This window comes from Dermacentor andersoni, chromosome 2 (genome assembly GCF_023375885.2).
Source record: "Dermacentor andersoni chromosome 2, qqDerAnde1_hic_scaffold, whole genome shotgun sequence".
Taxonomy (NCBI): Eukaryota; Metazoa; Arthropoda; class Arachnida; order Ixodida; family Ixodidae; genus Dermacentor; species Dermacentor andersoni.
In genome coordinates this window covers 251,617,163-251,636,945 of record NC_092815.1, presented here as the reverse complement: position 1 = coordinate 251,636,945, position 19,783 = coordinate 251,617,163, and the positions used below count along the sequence as shown (strand labels likewise).

General features: G+C 47.8%; 1 protein-coding gene across 9 annotated transcripts in view; it reads left to right on the top strand.

The window, feature by feature from the left end:
• Positions 1 to 19,783, top strand: part of LOC126539846 (uncharacterized) — a 60,179-nt gene that overhangs the window by 11,203 nt on the left and 29,193 nt on the right. For 4 of the 9 annotated variants that reach the window (XR_011892947.1, XR_011892948.1, XR_011892945.1 and 1 more), the window contains exons 1-2: positions 11,606 to 11,643; positions 15,589 to 15,725. Coding sequence is in view for 2 of the 9 variants with exons in the window: in XM_072286647.1 (XP_072142748.1) it covers positions 11,435 to 11,643; positions 13,119 to 13,274; positions 15,606 to 15,725 (485 nt within the window). In the remaining 7 variants the exon portion in view is untranslated. Of the gene's footprint in view, positions 1 to 10,816; positions 11,644 to 13,118; positions 13,275 to 15,588; positions 15,726 to 19,783 lie in introns of those variants that run through there. The other 5 variants (XM_072286647.1, XM_055075648.2, XR_011892943.1 and 2 more) reach the window with 5 other exon arrangements.

Below are 19,783 nucleotides of genomic sequence, written 5' to 3'. Positions count from 1 at the left end.
TCCCGTGCCGTAGCACTTGGTAAAGCAGCAGTTTCGGCGTAGCGTGTCAAGTGGTCAACAGCAACTACGATCCACCGATTGCCGTCTGGCGTCATAGGAAGCGGGTCGTATAGCTCGATGCCGACGCGATCGAAGGGTGTGGCAGGGCACGGGAGCGGCTGCAAGGCACCAGACGGGCGTAAAGGCGGCGATTTGCGGCGTTGACAGTCAAGACAGCACCGAACAAACTTTTGTGCAAAATTGTACATGCCGCGCCAGTAGTAGCGGTGGCGAATTCGTTCGTACGTCTTGAAGACTCCGGCGTGGCCACACTGTGGATCGTTGTGGAAAGCGGCACATATTTGTGACTTTAAGCTGCGGGGAATCACCAGAAGCCACCGACGGTCTTCAGGAGAGTAATTGCGTCGGTGGAGCAGCTGGTCACGAATGGCAAAATGAACTGCTTGGCGTCGGAAGGTTCGGGATACAGGGATGGTCGATGATCAGAAAGATAGTCGAAAAGAGAAGCGATCCACGGGTCACGACGTTGTGCGGTGGCAAAGGAGTCCATGTCGAGAGATGAGATGGAGTGTGCGGAAGTTGTTCCGCAGGCCGAGTCTGAAGGTAAAGGTGAACGAGACAGGGCGTCGGCGTCGGAGTGTGTTCGCCCACTGCGGTATACGACTCGAATATCGTACTCCTGGATGCGTAATGCCCAACGGGCTAGGCGGCCAGTGGGATCTTTCAAGTTGGCCAGCCAACAAAGCGCGTGGTGATCTGTGACTAAGTCGAATGGGCGCCCGTACAGGTATGGTCGGAACTTGCCAAGTGCCCATACTAAGGCCAAGCACTCTTTTTCGGTCACGCTGTAATTGGCCTCAGGCTTCGTCAGCGTGCGACTCGCATAGGCGACTACGTATTCGGGGTAGCCCGGCTTTCGTTGGGCGAGGACGGCGCGGAGACCGACCCCGCTGGCTTCTGCGTGTACCTCAGTTGCAGCCGACGGGTCGAAATGGCGAAGAATAGGTGGGGAGGTGAGAAGACGACGCAGCGTAGCGAAGGCGGAGTCACATGCAGGGGACCAGGAGGAGAGGGTGGTGTCACCGCGCAGAAGCTGAGTCAATGGCGCCATGATCGATGCGAAATTCCGAACAAAGCGCCGGAAATATGAGCATAGGCCCACAAAGCTCCGAAGTTCTTTGATGGTCTGAGGATTCGGAAACTCAGCGACTGCTCGAAGTCTTGCAGGATCGGGTAGAACGCCGTGCTTGGACACAACGTGGCCTAAAATGGTGAGCTCTCGCGCGGCGAAGCGGCACTTCTTGAGGTTGAGTTGGAGGCCAGCGTTCGTTAGACAGGTCAAAACAAGTCTGAGGCGGAGCAGGTGAGTCGGAAAATCAGGCGAGAAAACCACGACATCGTCGAGGTAACACAGACATATGGACCACTTGAGGCCACGCAGCGTGTTGTCCATGAGTCGTTCAAAGGTGGCAGGGGCGTTAGAAAGCCCGAACGGCATTACGTTAAATTCATATAAGCCGTCAGGCGTAATGAATTCGGTTTTCTGGCTATCGGCTGTAGCCATCGGTGCCTGCCAGTACCCCGAACGCAAGTCAAGGGACGAGAAGAATTCTGCTCCCTGAAGACGGTCGAGGGCGTCGTCGATGCGCGGCAAAGGATAGACGTCTTTGCGCGTTACCTTATTTAGCCGACGGTAGTCGACGCAAAAGCGAATAGACCCGTCCTTCTTGCGAACGAGAACGACAGGCGATGCCCAGGGACTGTGCGAAGGTTGAATAACGTCACGGCGCAGCATATCTTCGACTTGGGTGGTGATGACACGACGCTCTTCGGCCGAGACGCGGTAGGGTCGTTGACGTAACGGCTGATGTGAACCGGTGTCAATGTAGTGCTGCACTTCCGACGTGCGGCCCAAGTGAGGTTGTGAAACGTCGAATGAACTTCTAAAGTGGTGCAGGAGATTAAGAAGGTAGGCGCGTTCGGCAGGTGCGAGGGTATCGGCGATGGCACTCGAGAATGCATCCTTGGACGTCTCTTCAAGCGCGGAAATCGAAGACGACTGGCCGGAGTCGACATCAAAAGAGTCGCCGGGGACGTCAATCAAAGACGAAGAGTCGAGGAGTTCCACGATGCCAAGGCATTCACCAACGAGCAATGTAATAGGCGCACAGAGGGGATTGCAAAAGTATATATTGCTACAGCCGCCAGCCATGTCAAGTGTTGCGAAGGGTAGTCGGAGAGATTTACGGCTCATGAAGACGTCGGAAGGTGTGAAGAGGACCGTTGCATCAGTGATGGCATCGCAAGAGACGGGTACGAGAGCGAAGGAGCCAGGTGGAATATCTGTGTCCTCGCGCACGGTAAGTTTAGAATGGCGGTCACAATGTTCGTGCAAGGGTGCGTCACAAGGGGAAAATTCAACTTCGGCGCGTGCGCAGTCGATCACAGCTTTATGACGGGATAAGAAGTCCCATCCGAGGATGACGTCATGCGAGCAGGTGGGAAGAACAATGCACTCGACTATGTAAACAATGCCGTGAATAAGCACACGTACAGTACAGGCTGCGTGCGGAGTGACGTGCTGAGCGCTTGCCGTACGAAGCGACAGTCCAGAAAGCGGCGTGGTCACCTTGCGCAGCGAACGACACAGTTTGGCGGCTATCACAGAAACGGCTGCGCCGGTATCCACAAGAGCGAATGCAGGAACACCTTCTACACTAATTTCGACCACGTTAGCAGGACAGGCGCGAGGACTTACACAGTTCGAATGGGGCGCAGCTCTTGCCTCGTGAACTGCGACGTTCAGTTTTCCTGGTCAGGTGGTGCGGGTCGCCGACGCATTGGGGAGAGCGAGCGTCGGCGAGGGGATGGCGAGCGACGCGAAGGAAATTCTGGAAGGTCAGCACGAGCATACGGTTGGGGGGAAGGAGTGGCGTATTGGCGAAAGGGCTGGCTGCCGTACTGGAAGGGCCGAGAGGGGTCGCCGAACGCTTGAGGCCGACGTCGGCAATATCGGGCGACGTGTCCAGGAGTGCAGCAAGAATAGCAGATGGGACGATTATCAGGCGTCCTCCAAGGATTAGCTCTCGGTGCGGTCGAAGATGCAGCATGGGCTTCCGGTGGCACCGGTTGGGAATGGGTCGCGAAAGACGCAGGCGGAGGCCTGCGTACTGCCTGCGCGTACGTAAGAGGCGCGGCCACAGGCAGGACTGGCTGCGCATAGGTGGGAGGAGCCGCGACAGGCTGCACTGCCAGAGCAGAGTTGAGATTCGTGGCTGCAGGCGGCTGATGGTGTGCGGAAGGGACAACTTGAGCGACCTCTTCGGAGATGAGAGTGCGGAGCGTGTTTGGAAGACGGGAGGTGGGCTCCTGAGTGAAGGGGACTAAAGAAAGTTGGCGGGCAACTTCCTCACGCACGAAGTCCTTGACCCGTTGAAGTAATGAGCATGGGTCGTACATGCTGTCAAGGCTTGCCACCAAGTCGTCGCTGCCCAGAGCACGCCGAGTCGAAGCGCGTTGCTTCCGTAACTCATCATAACTTTGGCATAGGCTGACGACTTCGGACACAGTGCGCGGATTCCTGGCTAGAAGCATCTGGAAAGCGCCGTCATCGATGCCCTTCAGTATATGGTGAATTCGCTCAGCTTCGGGCATTGCCGCGTTGACTCGTTTACACAGGTCCACGACGTCTTCAATGTAGCTCGTGAATGTTTCTGCCGTCTGCTGTGCTCGGGCGCGCAAGCGTTGTTCAGCGCGCAGTTTGCGAACAGCGGGTCGGCCGAACACTTCTGTAAAGGTTGTCTTGAAGATTGACCTTGTGGGTAAGTCAGTTTCGTGGTTGTGAAACCAGAGTTGGGCAACACCAGCGAGATAAAAGATGACGTGGGTTAACTTCGCTGGATTATCCCACTTGTGCGCGCTCACCCGTTCATATGACGCCAACCAGTCTTCTACGTCTTCGTCGTCTGCACCGCTGAAGATCTTGGGGTCGCGTTGTCGTGCAACGCCGGTGCAAGTGACGGACTGTGGCGTCGGCGCCGTTTGGGATGAGCTATCGGTCATGGCGGGCGATAGCGTTCTTGATCGCAGCTCCAGGGTTACAAGCGACGGGGTTTGAGTCCCCGCACCTCCACCAATTGAGAAGAGGTTTATTGGCGGCTCCTAAGGCAAAAGCGCAGCGACCGGGAACGGCGAGACAGCCCGAAGCACTGTCCAAAAAAAGGCGACAGTAATCAACAGCGCGAGCGGAGCCGAGCCGCGCGTTGGCGATGTGTCTGTGCCGCGAGGCGCGTCTTCTTCTTCACACATGTAACACTTGTTGGGTGTCTGGTTTCTTTTATTGTTAGCTTAGTTTGTGTTTTTCCCCCATTTGTAGGTTTTGGTGTGTGTTGCTGTGTATGTATATAATTGCTTCCAGAGTGGCTTTCTTGTTGCTAATAAACTTAGAGAAGGCAGCGTTCTTCATTTTGTGCATCAGACAGCAAGTGAGCATGCTTTAAAGGATGTCGGATTTTGTTGAAATAAGCAACAAAAAGGCATAAGCATATAGACTGCTTGCTGGAGGTACTCTTTTTAGCATTAAGGATATTATCATGCTGATAACTCTGTGCACAATAATGACAAAGATCACGTGATGTCTGACATGTCTTCTTGCCACCACGAAATCTTGTCAGATGCATAACACGGGACAGACACCACAGATCTTGGCCAGCCATTCCCAACTGTGGTTTTGACCTCCTACCACTGAGCAGACTGGTCCGAGAGACAAAACATGCAACGTTTATCTGATGAAATGTAGTGTATGTTGCACAAAATGAGGAGACCATGTCAGGTGTTATTGTTGACACAGATACATATATGTGAGCCTCATAAAGCTAATGTCACAAGAAAGAGAATAATACCTATGAAATGCACTCTTGGTAGGTTAGCAGGACCAGTCTGTTGCAGAGTATAACAACCATGAGGCAGTATCATGATATCAAGCTGAACAATAATTTACTCCAAGAATAGTTTTCTTCGTGCAACATTGCACTGATAGTCTTGAAATACAATGCCCGTTGGTAACAGAAGGCCTTCCAAATTAGCATGACAGGAGGGCATATTTTAGGAAGCAAGAATGAAAACGGAGCCGGTTAAATATGGAAGATGTGAATGCAACCCATTGCTAACAGAAGGCCTTCCAAATTAGCATGACAGGAGGGCATATTTTAGGAAGCAAGAATGAAAACGGAGCCGGTTAACTATGGGGGATGTGAATGCAACTCTGGAGAAGTTATAAAAATGAACCAAATGGAATAAATTAAAAGTAAGTGGTTTAGAGCCAAAAGGCCGTTTTATTCCATGCCAGAAAAGCAAGCAGAGGTTGAAATGGTTTCCACATACATACCTTCAAGGTACATGTACAGGGTCTGCCCTGAAAGTAATGTCAGTAAGGCCATTAAGAATCATTTATTGAATTTATTCTTACAAAAAGTGTTTAAAAATTTTCAAAATACTCTCCTTTTGCGTAAATACATCGGCTCCAGCGAGACTTCCAGCTCTCGAATGCGTTGCGGTAGTCCTCCTCCGGAATGGCCTAGCTTTAATGCTGTGGTGCTAGCTGCTTTGATCACGTCCACTGTCCCAAAATGATTGCCTTTCAGGGGTGTTTTCAGGCGCGGAAACAGAAAAAAGTCGGGGGGAGCCAAGTACGGGCTGTACGGGGGCTGAGAGATCGTTGGCACCCCTGCTTTAACCAGGTAGTCGGTGACGATGAAGGCACTGTGGGCGGCACATTATCGTGGTGTAACTTCCAGTTGTCTGCGATGTCCGGCCGGATGCGTTGAACCCTGCGTTTCAGTCTTTCGAGGACATCCACATAAAGTTTCGAGTTCACATTGCTTCCAGGTTCTTTAACCTCATGATGAACCAGTCCGTGGATGTAAAAAAAAAACTATGAGCATGATCGATCTTGATCTTTGATTTGCTCATCCTGGCTTTCTTCTGATGAAGGGATAAGTGCGTGTGCCACTTCGATGATTGCCTTTTGGTCTCCGGGTCATATTCAAATAGCCAAGTCTGGTCACCTGTAATGACGTCCAAAAATTTTCAATCACGTTTGCACATGATGAGATTTGCTTAGCATGTTTCAACGCCGCGTGACTTTTGGTTGTCAGTGATCACTTTTGGAACAATTTCTGCCCATACCTTACGCATGCTGATATCGTTTGTAACAATTTCATGAACTTGAGTTTTCAGAATGTTTAACATGACGGCCATTAAACGAACACTTAATCGTCGGTCTGAGTTCAACAGTTCCTTCACTCGTGTCACATTGTCAGCCGTAGTGGTCGTGGATGGCCGTCTAGCGCAGTTCTCATCGTCGACCTCTTCCCGGCCTTCCACAAAGGCGTTGTGCCACCGAAACACTTGCCGATCTAACAGGGCATGTTCTTATAAGCAGTCTTGAGCATAGTAACAGTTTCCGCAGCAGTCTTGCCAAGTTTCACGCTAAACTGGATCGTAAATCGTTGTTCTAATGAGTGCTACATTTTCACTTTCGCAAGAATAAAAAACAACTCTCACGGACAGGCCCGTCCAACACTCTCCGATGTTCGGAGCCCACTGAGCGACAGAGCACTGTTTAGCTGGATTCCGCCGCTACCAGTTTCAACCGATTAGACTGCTCTCTGACATACAGTCACGTAACAATAAATTTACTGACATACTGACATTACTTTCAGGACAGACCCTGTATGTGGTGATAGACAAGCTTTTTAGATATAAATGTTGGGAACCTGGATGGAGGTGAGGGACATTTACAGTAAAAACAAGATGTATAATATGAAAAATTAATTCTTTTAGTCAGAAATTGGTCAGTGGTGTCTGGCGTTCTTGTTCCCTGGCTCTGGATGGTGAATACGAAGTATATATATATACATACATACATACATATATATATATATATATATATATATATATATATATATATATATATATATATATATATGTATGTATGTATATATATATATATATATATATATATATATATATATATATATATATATATATATATATATATAGTTACGGTGGAAAAGAGGACAAAGTCGTCGACGTAAAAGAACGACGAAGTGGCAACAGCTTCTCGGGGTTCTGTGCTGCTGTATATATACGCATCGTGTAAATACATCGTGTAAATAGTTTATACCCGTGACATTTTGGTGGACGTTCGGGGTACGCGTCTTCGCCACGGAGCTTCGCAGCGGACGTCTCACCTAAAGCCCCTCCATACACGTTTCCACTAGTCTCACCCAGCCTGGGGCAATGAATGCTTCCAGTGGAAGGCACCACGTCTGCAGCTACAATGCCGACTACGCATACCCAGTACTTGCTCTACCTCAGCCACAAGACCCCGGCAAGTTCACCGGCCTCGAAGGCGTTGACGTAGAAGAATGGTTGAAGATGTATGAGCGCGTCAGCAAAGTGAGCAGGTGGGATCGGACCATAATGCTGGTCAATGTCGTGTTCTACCTCGACGGAACACCGCGTACGTGATTTTACACACACGAAGAAGAGCTAACCAGCTGGGACTTGTTTAAAGAGAAGCTGTCGGACGTTTTTGGCAATCCGACCGGTCGACAACTAGCCGCCAAGCAACAACTCGCCACGCGTGCCCAAACTGCTACCGAGTCGTATGTCTCCTACATTCAGGACATCCTAGCCCTCTGTCATAAAATCGACACGTCCATGCCAGAGGCGGACAAGGTTGGACACATTATCAAAGGCATCGCGGACGACGCATTGAACCTTCTCGTCTTTAGAAACTTATCGACTGTCGACGCCATCGTGAAGCAATGTCGCCGTTTCGAGCAGGCGAAGAGTCGTCTTATATACAATAACTTTACACGGCTTCCGAATACTGCAGCGACCTCTTCCTGTACCGACCCCACCGACCAATCTAGCTCGCCACCACCAAGCGAAAACGTGACCCGAATTGTACGCCGCGAACTCGAAGCAGCGTTTCCTGCCTCGCCTCAACAGACGTCTTGGAACAACACTGCTGAGACGATATCGCTGATCCAGTCGGTGGTTCGCCAGGAAATCGCTAATAAGGGACTTCCCAGCGCCTGCTCCTTGAGTCGCCCTGACACCCGCCCTGCTCCTATGCCTCGGTCATATCGCAGTCCACCTCAGAGTGTCCGTTATCCCTACACTACCAGAAATCCATCGGATTGGCATACACCTGACGACAGACCGATATGTTTCGGCTGCGGGCGAATCGGTCACGTTTCCCATCACTGCCGGAGCCGTTGGCCGTCTCCTCCTCGAAACACCTTCCGGAATGCAAGTTCGCCCCGAAGTTCTTAACCGCGTCGCTTCTATGACGCGTCCGACGCCACTACGTCGACTCGCCGCTATGCTCGCTCGCCCTCGACTCAACGTCGTCAGCCACGTCCGCCCCAGCTTCACCGCTCGCCGTCGCCGATCTACCCAGGACCGCCCCAGCAGGAAAACTAGGCAATGCGGCACCTCGAGGTGGTGCTGCAATGTCGCATTCGCCGCAAAATCCTCCTTTGACGCTGTTTACGACAAATAACCTTCTTGACGTCCAAGTTGATGCCACACCCGTCACAGCACTCAGAGATAGCGGAGCACACATATCGATTATGACCAGCCACCTACGCCGCCATTTAAAGAAAATTGTTACGCCTGCCGTTACTCGGTTCGTACGAATCGCCGACGGTAGCACGGTGACCGTGGTAGGAATGTGTACTGCACGTGTGAGCATATCCGGCCGCCATACTGTCGTCCTTTTCACTGTGCTTGACCAATCGAGGGCGTCATCTCATCGATGCGAGGTAGCGGGTAGACGTCCTTCTTCGTTATGTGGTTTAGGTGGCGGTAATCGACGCAGAATCTCCATGAACCGTCCTTCTTTTTGACCAGCACGACAGTGTATCCCGAGGGACTTGACGATAGCTCAATGATGTCTTTCGTTAGCATCTTGTCAACTTCCGTTTTGACGACGGGACGCTCCGAAGCTGACACTCGGTAGGGTCGCCGATGGATGGGTGGATTATCGCTTGTATGTATGCGATGTTTGACAAGTGACGTTTGGCCTAAGGGTCGGTTGTTCAGGTCGAATATATCCTTGTAGGAAAGCAATAGACTGCAGAGCTGTTCAGTCTCTGCAGGAGTGAGATCCGGGGCGATCATTTTCCTACTGTCGTTGTCAGTACATTTAGCAGACCGGAAAGGCTCACAGGCAGCATCGACGGCAAAGGCCTCAACGCAACTAACTTCGAAAGGAGTGATTGTAGCGAGGGTGATATCTTTCGGCAGAATTTGCTTAGCGAGGCCGAAATTCACCACAGGGAGATACGTGTGATTGTCTGTGACCCTCACTATTGTATGCGGAACGGTAACGTTGTGGGTGACAACGATGGCAGTTATGGGAGCGGAGATGTAATCACCATCGGGAACTGGCGTAGAAGGCGACATCTTGATGTATGTGAAGACCTGTGGTGGAACGTGAACAAGATCAGTCGGTCTTAGGCGAATTTCATGTGGAGTCGCAGGAACGTCCAGCAGAGGCAGGTAAAGACGCACAGTACTTGAGGAACACTCGATCAGCGCTGAATGGGCGGAGAGGAAGTCTAGGCGTAGTATGAGGTCATGGGGGCATTGGTCAAGGCAATGCCTCCTTTACTAGATGCCCGCTGTGTTGCTCGCTTTCCCATTGTTGGAGCAGTTCCCTTAGTTCAGCATAAATTCGGCGGGGCGGCGCTCGTTGCCTTTTTTAACTCGTTGCCTTTTAACTTTTTAACGACAAAAGACGGAGACGTACAAAAGCACAATTCGCAATAGCGGATCAGAAAGTTTGGATGTGGTAGTTCATAGTGTCTTTTTTTTTTTCATTTAAAGGGACACTATAGGTTACCAGAAACTCAAGTTAAAGTGGTAGAGCAATGTTCTAGAACGTCTAAGGCGTCAATATAATCGCGAACAGAGCTTTAGTAACCGAGAAATTGAGGTAAATGCATGACACGATTTGGGACCCCCCAGCGACATTCCGGTACTAGCCCGATGACGAAAGCACTCCTCATAATTTCTGTTACTAATACTCAACTACTCGTATTAAAAATATCATTTCATTCGATTATAAGACGGAAAAAAATGCTATTTGTGTACGTCTATTCCATTCTAAGAAAAAACATTTTGACGTTACCCTTCAGTAATATGGGTGTTCGAAAGGTTTCGTTTTCGCTCGAGTCTGCGCGCTCGACTCTGCGCCGCGCACGCTTTGGAGTTTCAGTAGTTTCGTTATCGCGTCGTGCTGTGAGGGTTCTGCTGGCTCGCGAAACTTTCATTTGGAACAAGCAGCGAGAATGCCACGTATCTGATGTCGTGGGAAGCCCTCGTTGTGTTCCCGCTCCGGAGAACCGGTGTCGAGGCCGTCGTCGTAGTACGCAACGACGCCGGCAGTGCGAGCCCTCAGCAGCAGGTCGCGCTCGTCGGTGCTCAAATCGCTTAAGTTGAGCCCACCATCGCGAGCCAATCTGTCGGTGTCAGGGTCCATTGCGACGAGCGTCGAAGTTTGCGTCATAGAATGAAGTACCAGCTTATGGGCGTCTTGCACTGGAGTTTGAGGTATAGTAGCGGCGCCTGGTGGCGGTGCGGGAAACGACATCTGGGTCATGCACGAGCACATCGAAAATGGATTTCACCGCTCTTTCTGCGCACGCGCGAGGAGCAGTAGTTGCGAGGGAGAAATATGGGGACTTTTGGTGCTCAAGATTTCTCTTCGCCTAGGTACTACGGGGAAGAAAGCTGTTATGGCGCGTTCACACTGAGACATTCGGCGTCTGGAGCGGCGCCCAGTTCGGCGGAACCAAGTTCGGCGGCGGCGAGATCCGCCGGAATAGTCCCTTCCGCGCCGATCGCTCCCGGACCGATTTTTGCGGCAGCTGACGCCGGATTACCTCGCCGCGGTCCAATCGGAGCGCGTCTCAGCAATTCGAAAGATGGCGGCCAAGCTCGACGCGCTCGTCATATCGCAGTCCCATCAAGTGCTCATCAAATGCTCATCGAATTGGTGCGTAACCGCCCCGTCCTTTTCGACACAAATACCGCGCGAAGCACAAGGTCTAAGCGACCTGACAAGGTGGCCTGACCAAGTTACGCGCGCTCTTGCAAAGCAGGACGAACCCACCAACGCCGGTGGCATCGTCTCGTCGGCGAATGCTTCTGCGCGTCACGCTTCGCCAGAAAGGTGCTCGCCAAACAGGGCTAGCAGTACTGCCTCTTCTTGCTCAGGGTTCATCATTGCCTTTCCAAGCAATGGGGGAGACGCGCAAAATGAACACACGAACTGGACGTGGGCGGAGACAACTGCGCAATTTCGAGCGGCGCGAACATCCGGGATATCCCGCGCTTGCTTCTAGGTTAACATTTTATGGGGCAGATGGAGCTGTATGTGGTTCCGGCGGCGCGGTGCGCAAGCGGTGTGAACGACGCGATTTTCGGCGGCAGGAGAATTCCATTCGCTGTAGACGCCGGATTCCTCAGTGTGAACGTGCCATTAACTCTGTTTGTCCCTAGCCGAGCTTGCAGCACAGAATCGACCGGATGCGTGGGCGGCAAGACGAAAAAGCCGCGTCCGAGGTGAGTTTGTTGCTATTTTGTTGCGACGGTAGCATATTGAATTTTATAGTCGCAAGGGGATACGTTTGGAAGTGAGGTGTCTTCTCGGATGACTTTAGTGGCAAAGCATTACGTCGTGCCGATGCATTGTTCATTAGTATCGTTGATCAAGGTCAGCATACCACACACTTCAGGGGAATCGCGGGAACGGAAACAGTTTATGAATTAAGTGCCGTGCCGATGCATTAGTTCTTAATGTAACTGAGAATACAGCACACTTGGAGGTTCGTGGGAATGGAAATCTTGTACTCTGTATGTGTAAGTACTAAAACTTGCGTCGCCATGCAATCTGAGCCGTAGATCGTTGTGAGAACTGTACAGCCACACTGGCAAAACACCACGCCCTGCGGATGAATACGGAAGAAATGTACGCTAAAGAAAGATGGCCGTCATGCAATTTCATAGCAGTAGACCTTTGTGAAAGCTGTACAGGAACACTGATATTGGTTACGTGGTGCAGATTCGTAGCGTTTCTGAGGTGCTTGTGCGCAAGGGTAATTAATAATCCCGGCTGTTACGATGTCTAGCTCATATACGGGGCGCTCTATGTGGGCGAAACAAGGGCTCAGACCGCTACAACCACATGCGAAATAGCTCTGAATGCCTGCCAGTACACTAGCATTATTTTGCTTCTTTTCGTGATAGTGCCTGGCTATCTGTTGCTGATGCCACACATTCACTTTGCAATTGTTTATTAGACCACATACATAAATTAATAGCTGTATAAAACCTTGACCCTCCAGCACTTCCACAAAATTCATGCAGAAGTGGAAACAAAGATTACACTTCATTCCTCACCACACATTACTATGTCTGCATCAAAGCTTGATATTACCAACATGTGTGCAGTGTCGTTGCCCGTGCTTCCTGGACAGGAAAGCCAGTTGCTCCAGTTCACAAGGCTAGAACAACTGCGAAGTGATTGAGCAATCTGCTTGTGCTGCATTTTGTTGCCACAAGCTGTAGAAGGTCATGGCTTGTGCTGCAGAAACTGCATCTTTTTGCTTGCTGCATTCCTTAGTGATGCATTCAATGTGTCTGCTTCCGTTTCCCCTGCTATTTTTACAGCGAAGCTGCATATAGCTAGGTTCTGACCACGACCAATAGTGCATACATCGACAGGGTGTGTAGAAAAAAGTTTCGTCGACAAAATTGAATCCACAGTAGCCTGCTGTGCGCCAGCAGTGCTCAGTGGCTCTGGAGTGGATGGCAGAATAATAAAACGTCATTGTGTACCCACCAATGTCTGTGCCTCGTTTTCTTGTGAAGTCGACATTGCTTAGCGACGTTATCAGCAGTTTTACTTTGGTCCTGCTATGGCCAGGACGCGTCTAGTCTGTACTGAAGAAGAAAGATGTGCATGTTAAGAGCACCGGTGTGAGCATCAGCGTGAAGGCAACGGGCAGCTGCTATAGCCAGACCCATCTTGTCTGCAGATCCGTAATGTCGGATAGCTGCTCTGTGACCGATGAAGAACAGCGTGCCCGTGAGGATCACCTTTGCAAACAGAAGCAGGAGTGGGCACAAAAGCATCGGCGACCAATTGCAGTATATCACAGTGACCACAAAGCAATGGTTACCATGGTGACAAAGTAAATAGAATATCAAAGGTAACGAAGTTGTGTGTATGTTTCTTTATTTAATCAATATAGCAATTAACCATATATAACTCAATATACTTGTCAACAAGTACAGCTTCAGCTGGTCTTCCATCTTCACATAGTGGAAGGGCTCTGAATTGTATTTTTTTTTATCATTTGTCATCAAACTTGTGCATTTTCTTTTTGTAATGCTACAGCCTGTTTCGTGCCATCACTGTTTTCTCTGCTTTCGCCTATTCTGCAGCAGTTGCTGGCATTGTCTCTTGTCTAGGTGTTGGTCCGCATGACATGCTACAGATGCCATAGACAGTTTAATCACAGGGTGTACAATGTAAGAGAAGGTCAATATTACTGGTGTTTTTCATTTTTTAAGCAGGCTTTTTTGAACTTTTGTGTGATAAAATCTCGCTTTGTTGATAAACAAGTGATTATCTTTGACAAGTTGTTTCCAATGACATTTTTTCTGCGTCGAAAGTTCACACATTTGCCAACAAGGTGCACACACGACTCAAAGAACTTTGAAACTTTATAGGTCTTGCTTCATGCTTTGTGACTTGGTTTGACATTTTATTCCCATTTTTGATCTCATTAACCTGGCTGCTGTGCGGGAATACCGAACTTGCTACTTAGTACTCAGCACGAAACAATGCTTTAAAACCACTGTGTTGTCCACTTGCCTCACCATGCCACTGTGTGGTTTTGATCAGAATTTTCCATCATAAGTACACTGTTACAAAATTGCACATGACAAGTATGTTACCCTATATGCAAGCAATGCACTGTTTAAAGCCGAGCTAAATACTTCACCAAAAGAACTGGTTTCACCTCCAGTCCACTCTTTTTAGTCTGTTGTCTAAACATCCTGCCAAATACTGTCATTGCTATTGTGTCCTGCCGCAATTGTTCATTGTCAGTAGGCCTTAATTGTTTTGTATGCTAGTGCAAGTAATATGCCTGAAAATGTACTATGGTGGTGTCCTGTCCTCTTAAGGATGACCAATTTTCCTGGAAACCATAGTAGCCAGAAGAATGGCATTGAAAATGTGCATCATCAAGGTCCTGCAGAAGAGCAGAGCTCAGTGTTCGAGGCTTGACATCACTCCATAGAATACCTGCATATCATTTGTGCTCAATTAAGCTTGCTGCAAGACTTTTTCCAATGGCAAGGCCTAGAATGTTGGTCAATTTTTGATGCTCCGACCTAGTTTGATGTGATTTTCTGTGACATTTTTCTCTATTCTTTTCTTGATTATTTTGGATAGTGGCCTTCTTAGGAGCTATTGCTTCATTAGATGTTTCCTAGGAAGGAAAATCTTGGATGCCTTTGTACCACACTAGTGCGCATCATCTGTATGGAAACAAAGCGCTGCATGACCAGAGGTCTGTCGGCGGCAGCTGCTGTGAATTGCGCCCACGCATCACCCATGTGCTGCTCTCGTGGTCTTCCAATTAGCAACGCAGTCGTGCCACACTTCGCTTTGTTTGCGAAAGTGCCACACGAGACAGATTGTCCATGCTAGCCAATATATTGCGAAATGGAAACATGTATAGAGCTGCACTCAAATTTCACATTAGGCAGTAGGCGAAATATTTTGTAAAAATACCAATTATATAAATACCATGTAATGAAACCAATCAATATGTACTGAACCAAACTTGTCATCTAATCGCACTGCAGGGAACCCCTGATCATTCTAAGTTACACCAAAGGCTTGTCATATTTAAATTGTCTCTTATGCACGCAGTGCATGAATGGGATATCATTGAAAAATATGTGAATGCCTAAGGGAGTGTAATCAGGACTGGCACTTTTTTCACTTTACCTGTCAGTTCCCTATATGTTGCTTCGATATAGGGAGGTTATGATCTAATAGAAACAGTTGGAAGACTGTTCTGTCCACATTGTCACTTCCATATATATTTTGTTTTGCACTGTGCATTCGTTTAAGACCCATCAACTAGCCCAAATTAATTTACATATCTCATAAAAGCAAGTGCACTGCAGTTGGAGCTTTGGAAATAGGCCTGTGTTTAAAACAGATTCGAGTGGTCGACACATGAAGTGGGCTCATTCATGGGAGTATCCATGTCAGTGCTGTATTGTCTTTTTTTGAAGAGGATCGATCGATTGTTCCTGCTTTAGATAGTCTAGTGATCTAGAGAGCATATTTTAAAAGGCTGATGAAAAAGGGAACACTTTTGGATTTTGCGTGCTAACTACTATCTTGTCAGCTGCTACAGCTTTTGTAAATATTCAGTAAACATATTTGGTGCATCTCTTTTCCTCTGTAACACTTTCATGGAGGTTGTGGACGCTTCCAGACACAAGACTGATTTATGCAGCAGGCGCTCCTTGGCTGCATCTGCAATGCTAGCTCAAGGCGAGAATGCTTTGGGCACGTTGCCATCTGCGTCCACAGTCATCCTGGCACAACTGCCATGGTATATTGGCCACAGAAACGTCACGTGGGTTGACAATATGTGTAGGCTGCTGTGAACACAGTTGGCAGGTGGGCTTTGCTTGCCTTGCGTGGTTTAGATTCCAGCTTATGGTCTTGAAAATCTCATCTTGTGCTTCTACTGAAGCATTACAAGCAATGGTGTCAGTCTTTTGGCATCATTATCTAAAACTTTTCACCTGTGTTGCCATCTGTTTACAGCAATGTTTCTCTAACTTATCTTATGTTCAAGTGCCATTGTAAGTTAATTCTGGTTCACACATTTGAACCATCCTGTCATGTCTCGGCACCAAATGTTACGGAACCTGTATCTGTGAAAATAGAGGGTTTTCACACCATTTTCTCCTCTAACATAGAATACTGATGATGTTTAGAGCATCAGCAAATGTCGATAGCGTCTTGTTTCTGCGGAGAAATCGGCAAGGAAATGCTCTGTCCTGACAGACGCGTGTACCGTGATGGGGCCGATAACACCTGTGTGAATCAGGCCTTCGTGAGGAACATAGTTGTCAATTTACCTTTAGACCAGTCTGGCTATGTCAAGAATTGCTGGATAAAACACACTTCTCTCTTTCAGAAAGAGATAATTGAAGTGTTTTGGAGGTTGTCCTAGTTTCCTGCCTCTGGCTTGAGCAGGTGTGCAAGATGCAAGCATTAGGTCCATAGAATTGACTACACCATTTGAAGGTGCACCACTGTAAATGTTTGGTTTGCCTGCAAGACTGTGAAACATGCTTTGTTAAGAGTCTTATGGCTTCGGTAAATATTACGTCTGAATGTGCAGAAATACGTATCAAGATGTTGAACTTTAAAGCGGTACTTACATGATATTTTTTACTATTCATTTCTTGCGTTAAATCAAGGCCCTAGACTTCTAAACTCTAGAAAAAAATTGTGACAAGCTTCAGTGTCGTTTCATTTTATACAGTGGAACCTCGATACGATTCTGCTTAATACGTTTTTCGAAATGTTAAGTTTTTTTTTCTTTTCCCGAAAATCCGATTTGGTTGGATAATATGTTGGATAATACGATTTTCCTATGGTACACTTTATTTTCCAGTTCCTGTGAAGATCTTATGAACGAGGTTCTACTGTATTTCAGTTGTTAATTTGTTTCTCATTAACCCTTTATTGACGATTGTTGCCTACAGGCACCATACCAGAAAAAGAATGTTTGTCTTGCGTAGTTTCATTATTCAGTACCAAGATTCTGGCTAGGTGTCTTTGGCCAACACTGAATGAGAGGCAGCAACTGTCATTTGTTAGTTTAGAGCAGGAATACTTGACGAGGAAGAAGTTTGGCATGTGACTCACTGTCTTTTAAAAGTAAGGTCAGAGGATACAGGCCGATGCAAGATATCCAACTGTGGTGGTGTCACACATCTGAAGTACAGCAAAAGAAATGTACACCTAGGGTTCATATGTGATGAGAGCTGTCTATGCAAACTGAAAACAAAGCCTCAGGTGGCTTGGGGTGAAGCCTACTTCCAGATTCCTGCCTGGGGCTATTGTATTAAATAATTACCCCTTCATATCAGTAAAATCATAAACCTTTCCACATATTTATTCATGAGGTGGAAATGTGCACATCCGCTGCTGTGAAATACAACCTCACCGAGCATTCGACCTCACTCAACCTCAAATTTGTCCATGAGGTTGCCATTGCCATAGCTAAAAAATTTTAACAGCCAACCAATGTCGCATCACTTTGGGAGGTTGACATCAGCTTAGGTTGACTTCATTACGTCATCCCTGTGAACCTCGTGAGGTTGGCCATCTTTGCATGGAAGTCTACATTCTATGGCCCCCTGTAGAATCCTGGGGTGCTATGACATAAAATGATTCCAAACTTTTCTATTCCAATTCTGCAATCAGCCCACCACGATTGGTCTAAACTCTTTCAGGCCACTCCAAACTTCACCCATCTGTCACGCGACGTCACGAAAACCGTGATGGCTCTCCATCTGATATACATGTACACAATGATTATGAATGACTAAACCGCACAAAAGAAAAATAATTATTCCTGATTCAACGCCTTTTCACCATTAGCCCTCTGCTATTGGTTCAATGTTTTTGGGCAACACCCACCTCGCCTGGCTGTCACGCGACTTCACAAAACCGCAAAAACTCACTGCGTCAAAGTGACGTGTACGCGAAAAAAAAAAGCATTAACATGCCGAACAAAACTGAAAATTTTTCTGCATAGCCAGAGACTGCCCCGTTTTGAAAGGAATAGAAGATGGCTGCCCGCCGATCGCTCAGGCCCTCGCTACTCGCACCTGCCGGTCAGCATGTATTTATTTGCACATGATAAACCTTTTTGCATGGCAGTAAAACGTTATCGAGCCCTTGCGGCATGTATACAGCATCACTCTGCCAACTCTTTCTTGCTGAGGATCCATTTTAGCGGCATTCTTATCCTTCTGTTGCAAGCCGCCGCGATTTTCAACCAGCCACCGCAAGCTAAGTAAGGTGAAGCAGAACAACCGGAGAAGCCAGCACCACCCTCTTCATGCGGTTATCTGTTTTCACTGTGCTGGCTCGGCCCCATCGAAACCCCCTCCACTAGACCGTACTCCTCGCCTCTTGTCAGCCAATTAGATAAGAAAAACCACTGAGTGTAGGCAATGTTATTGGTTTTGAAAGCGAACAAAGGTGACCTCCTATAAACGAGGAGAGTGTTTGATTGGGTTGTTCAGACCACGCTGCTAGGTCACTGCCCGATGCTTGCGCCGGTGGTTACGTTAATTTGATGTCAGGAGATTGGAATCAAAACAGTTTGAAATCATTTTATGTTATAGCGCCCCTGAATGTGCTTTACTTTTGGTGCGTTCGATTCGCCTGCACCGCCTGAACCAGTTCACGAGGTGTTGCACCCTGCCATTCGTTCCAGTGGTGCAGCAATGGCGCCTGCTGAACCACTCCGTTCATTTCAAAAGGTGCAGGGCTGGTTCATTTTGCTGCACCTACTCCGCTGTCGGTGCCGACTTGGTGCAGGCGTACAGGTGCGACGCAGCAGTGCAGCAGACAGTCCAGCACATGGGCGCAAGCGCCATTAAAAGCCCGCTTAGGCACGTCTGATGTGTGTACAGGTGTGGTTTGTAGTTAGGCCCACAAGCTGATAATACTTGTAGTTCACGATCTTTCAAATGTACGCACTCTGCACATTAATCAGGCATAACATAACGCCTGCACCGCATCTGCACCTTGGCATTCGTTTCGAGTGTTGCGCTGTGCCTGCACCGCAGAAACAAGCTGCACAATTTCTGAACTTCTCGTGAACCTCCGTTAACTGGTTGACAGTTGTGCAGGTGAATTGAACAGCCCTTTTAAGTGCTTCCACATGAAGTTCTTATTTGCCCTTACGTTGCTTAGTGGCCTGATGGCTGCTTCAGGTATTGTACAAAATGTTCGATTCAACATTGAAAGAAAATTCAAGGATATGAATGCTCATGAAGGCCAAAATTCAGTGACATACAAATGCATTAATTCTGCACATAAACTAAAAATTGTCAAATTTCCTTCTTCCTAGCTGCATTCAGTTAAGCATGCTACTAAGTTGGAATTGCTGGAAAAGTGTAAAAAAAGGCAATTCTCTTTTATAGTGTAGAGTGTCGACTGACAACTGGCCTTACGGCCAGAAATGATGTGCATACCTTGAGGAGGATGCTTTAGTTCAGTGCCAACTCTAATCTCTTTATTCAAATACATGTAGAATGCAGAAATGCTTTTGAGACAACTACTGGAATAATTGCAATGAAATTTGTTGCGTTTGAGAGAAAAAGATAAAATTTAGTCATTCTAGGCTGCATAATTTTGATTTAGGACCTTGAATATTTAGGAAAAATTGCTGAGAGTCAGTAAGCTTAAAAAATATAAGCACGAAGTTTACAATTTCATAGCTTTTGTATCAAGTTGTAAACTTCATACGGAAGTCTTTTTAATTTTACAATTTTCAAAATTTCCTGCCACAATAAATTGCCCCCTAGAACAGTCGCTACATTTCAGCTTTTTTTTTTACATGTAACCAACCTCATC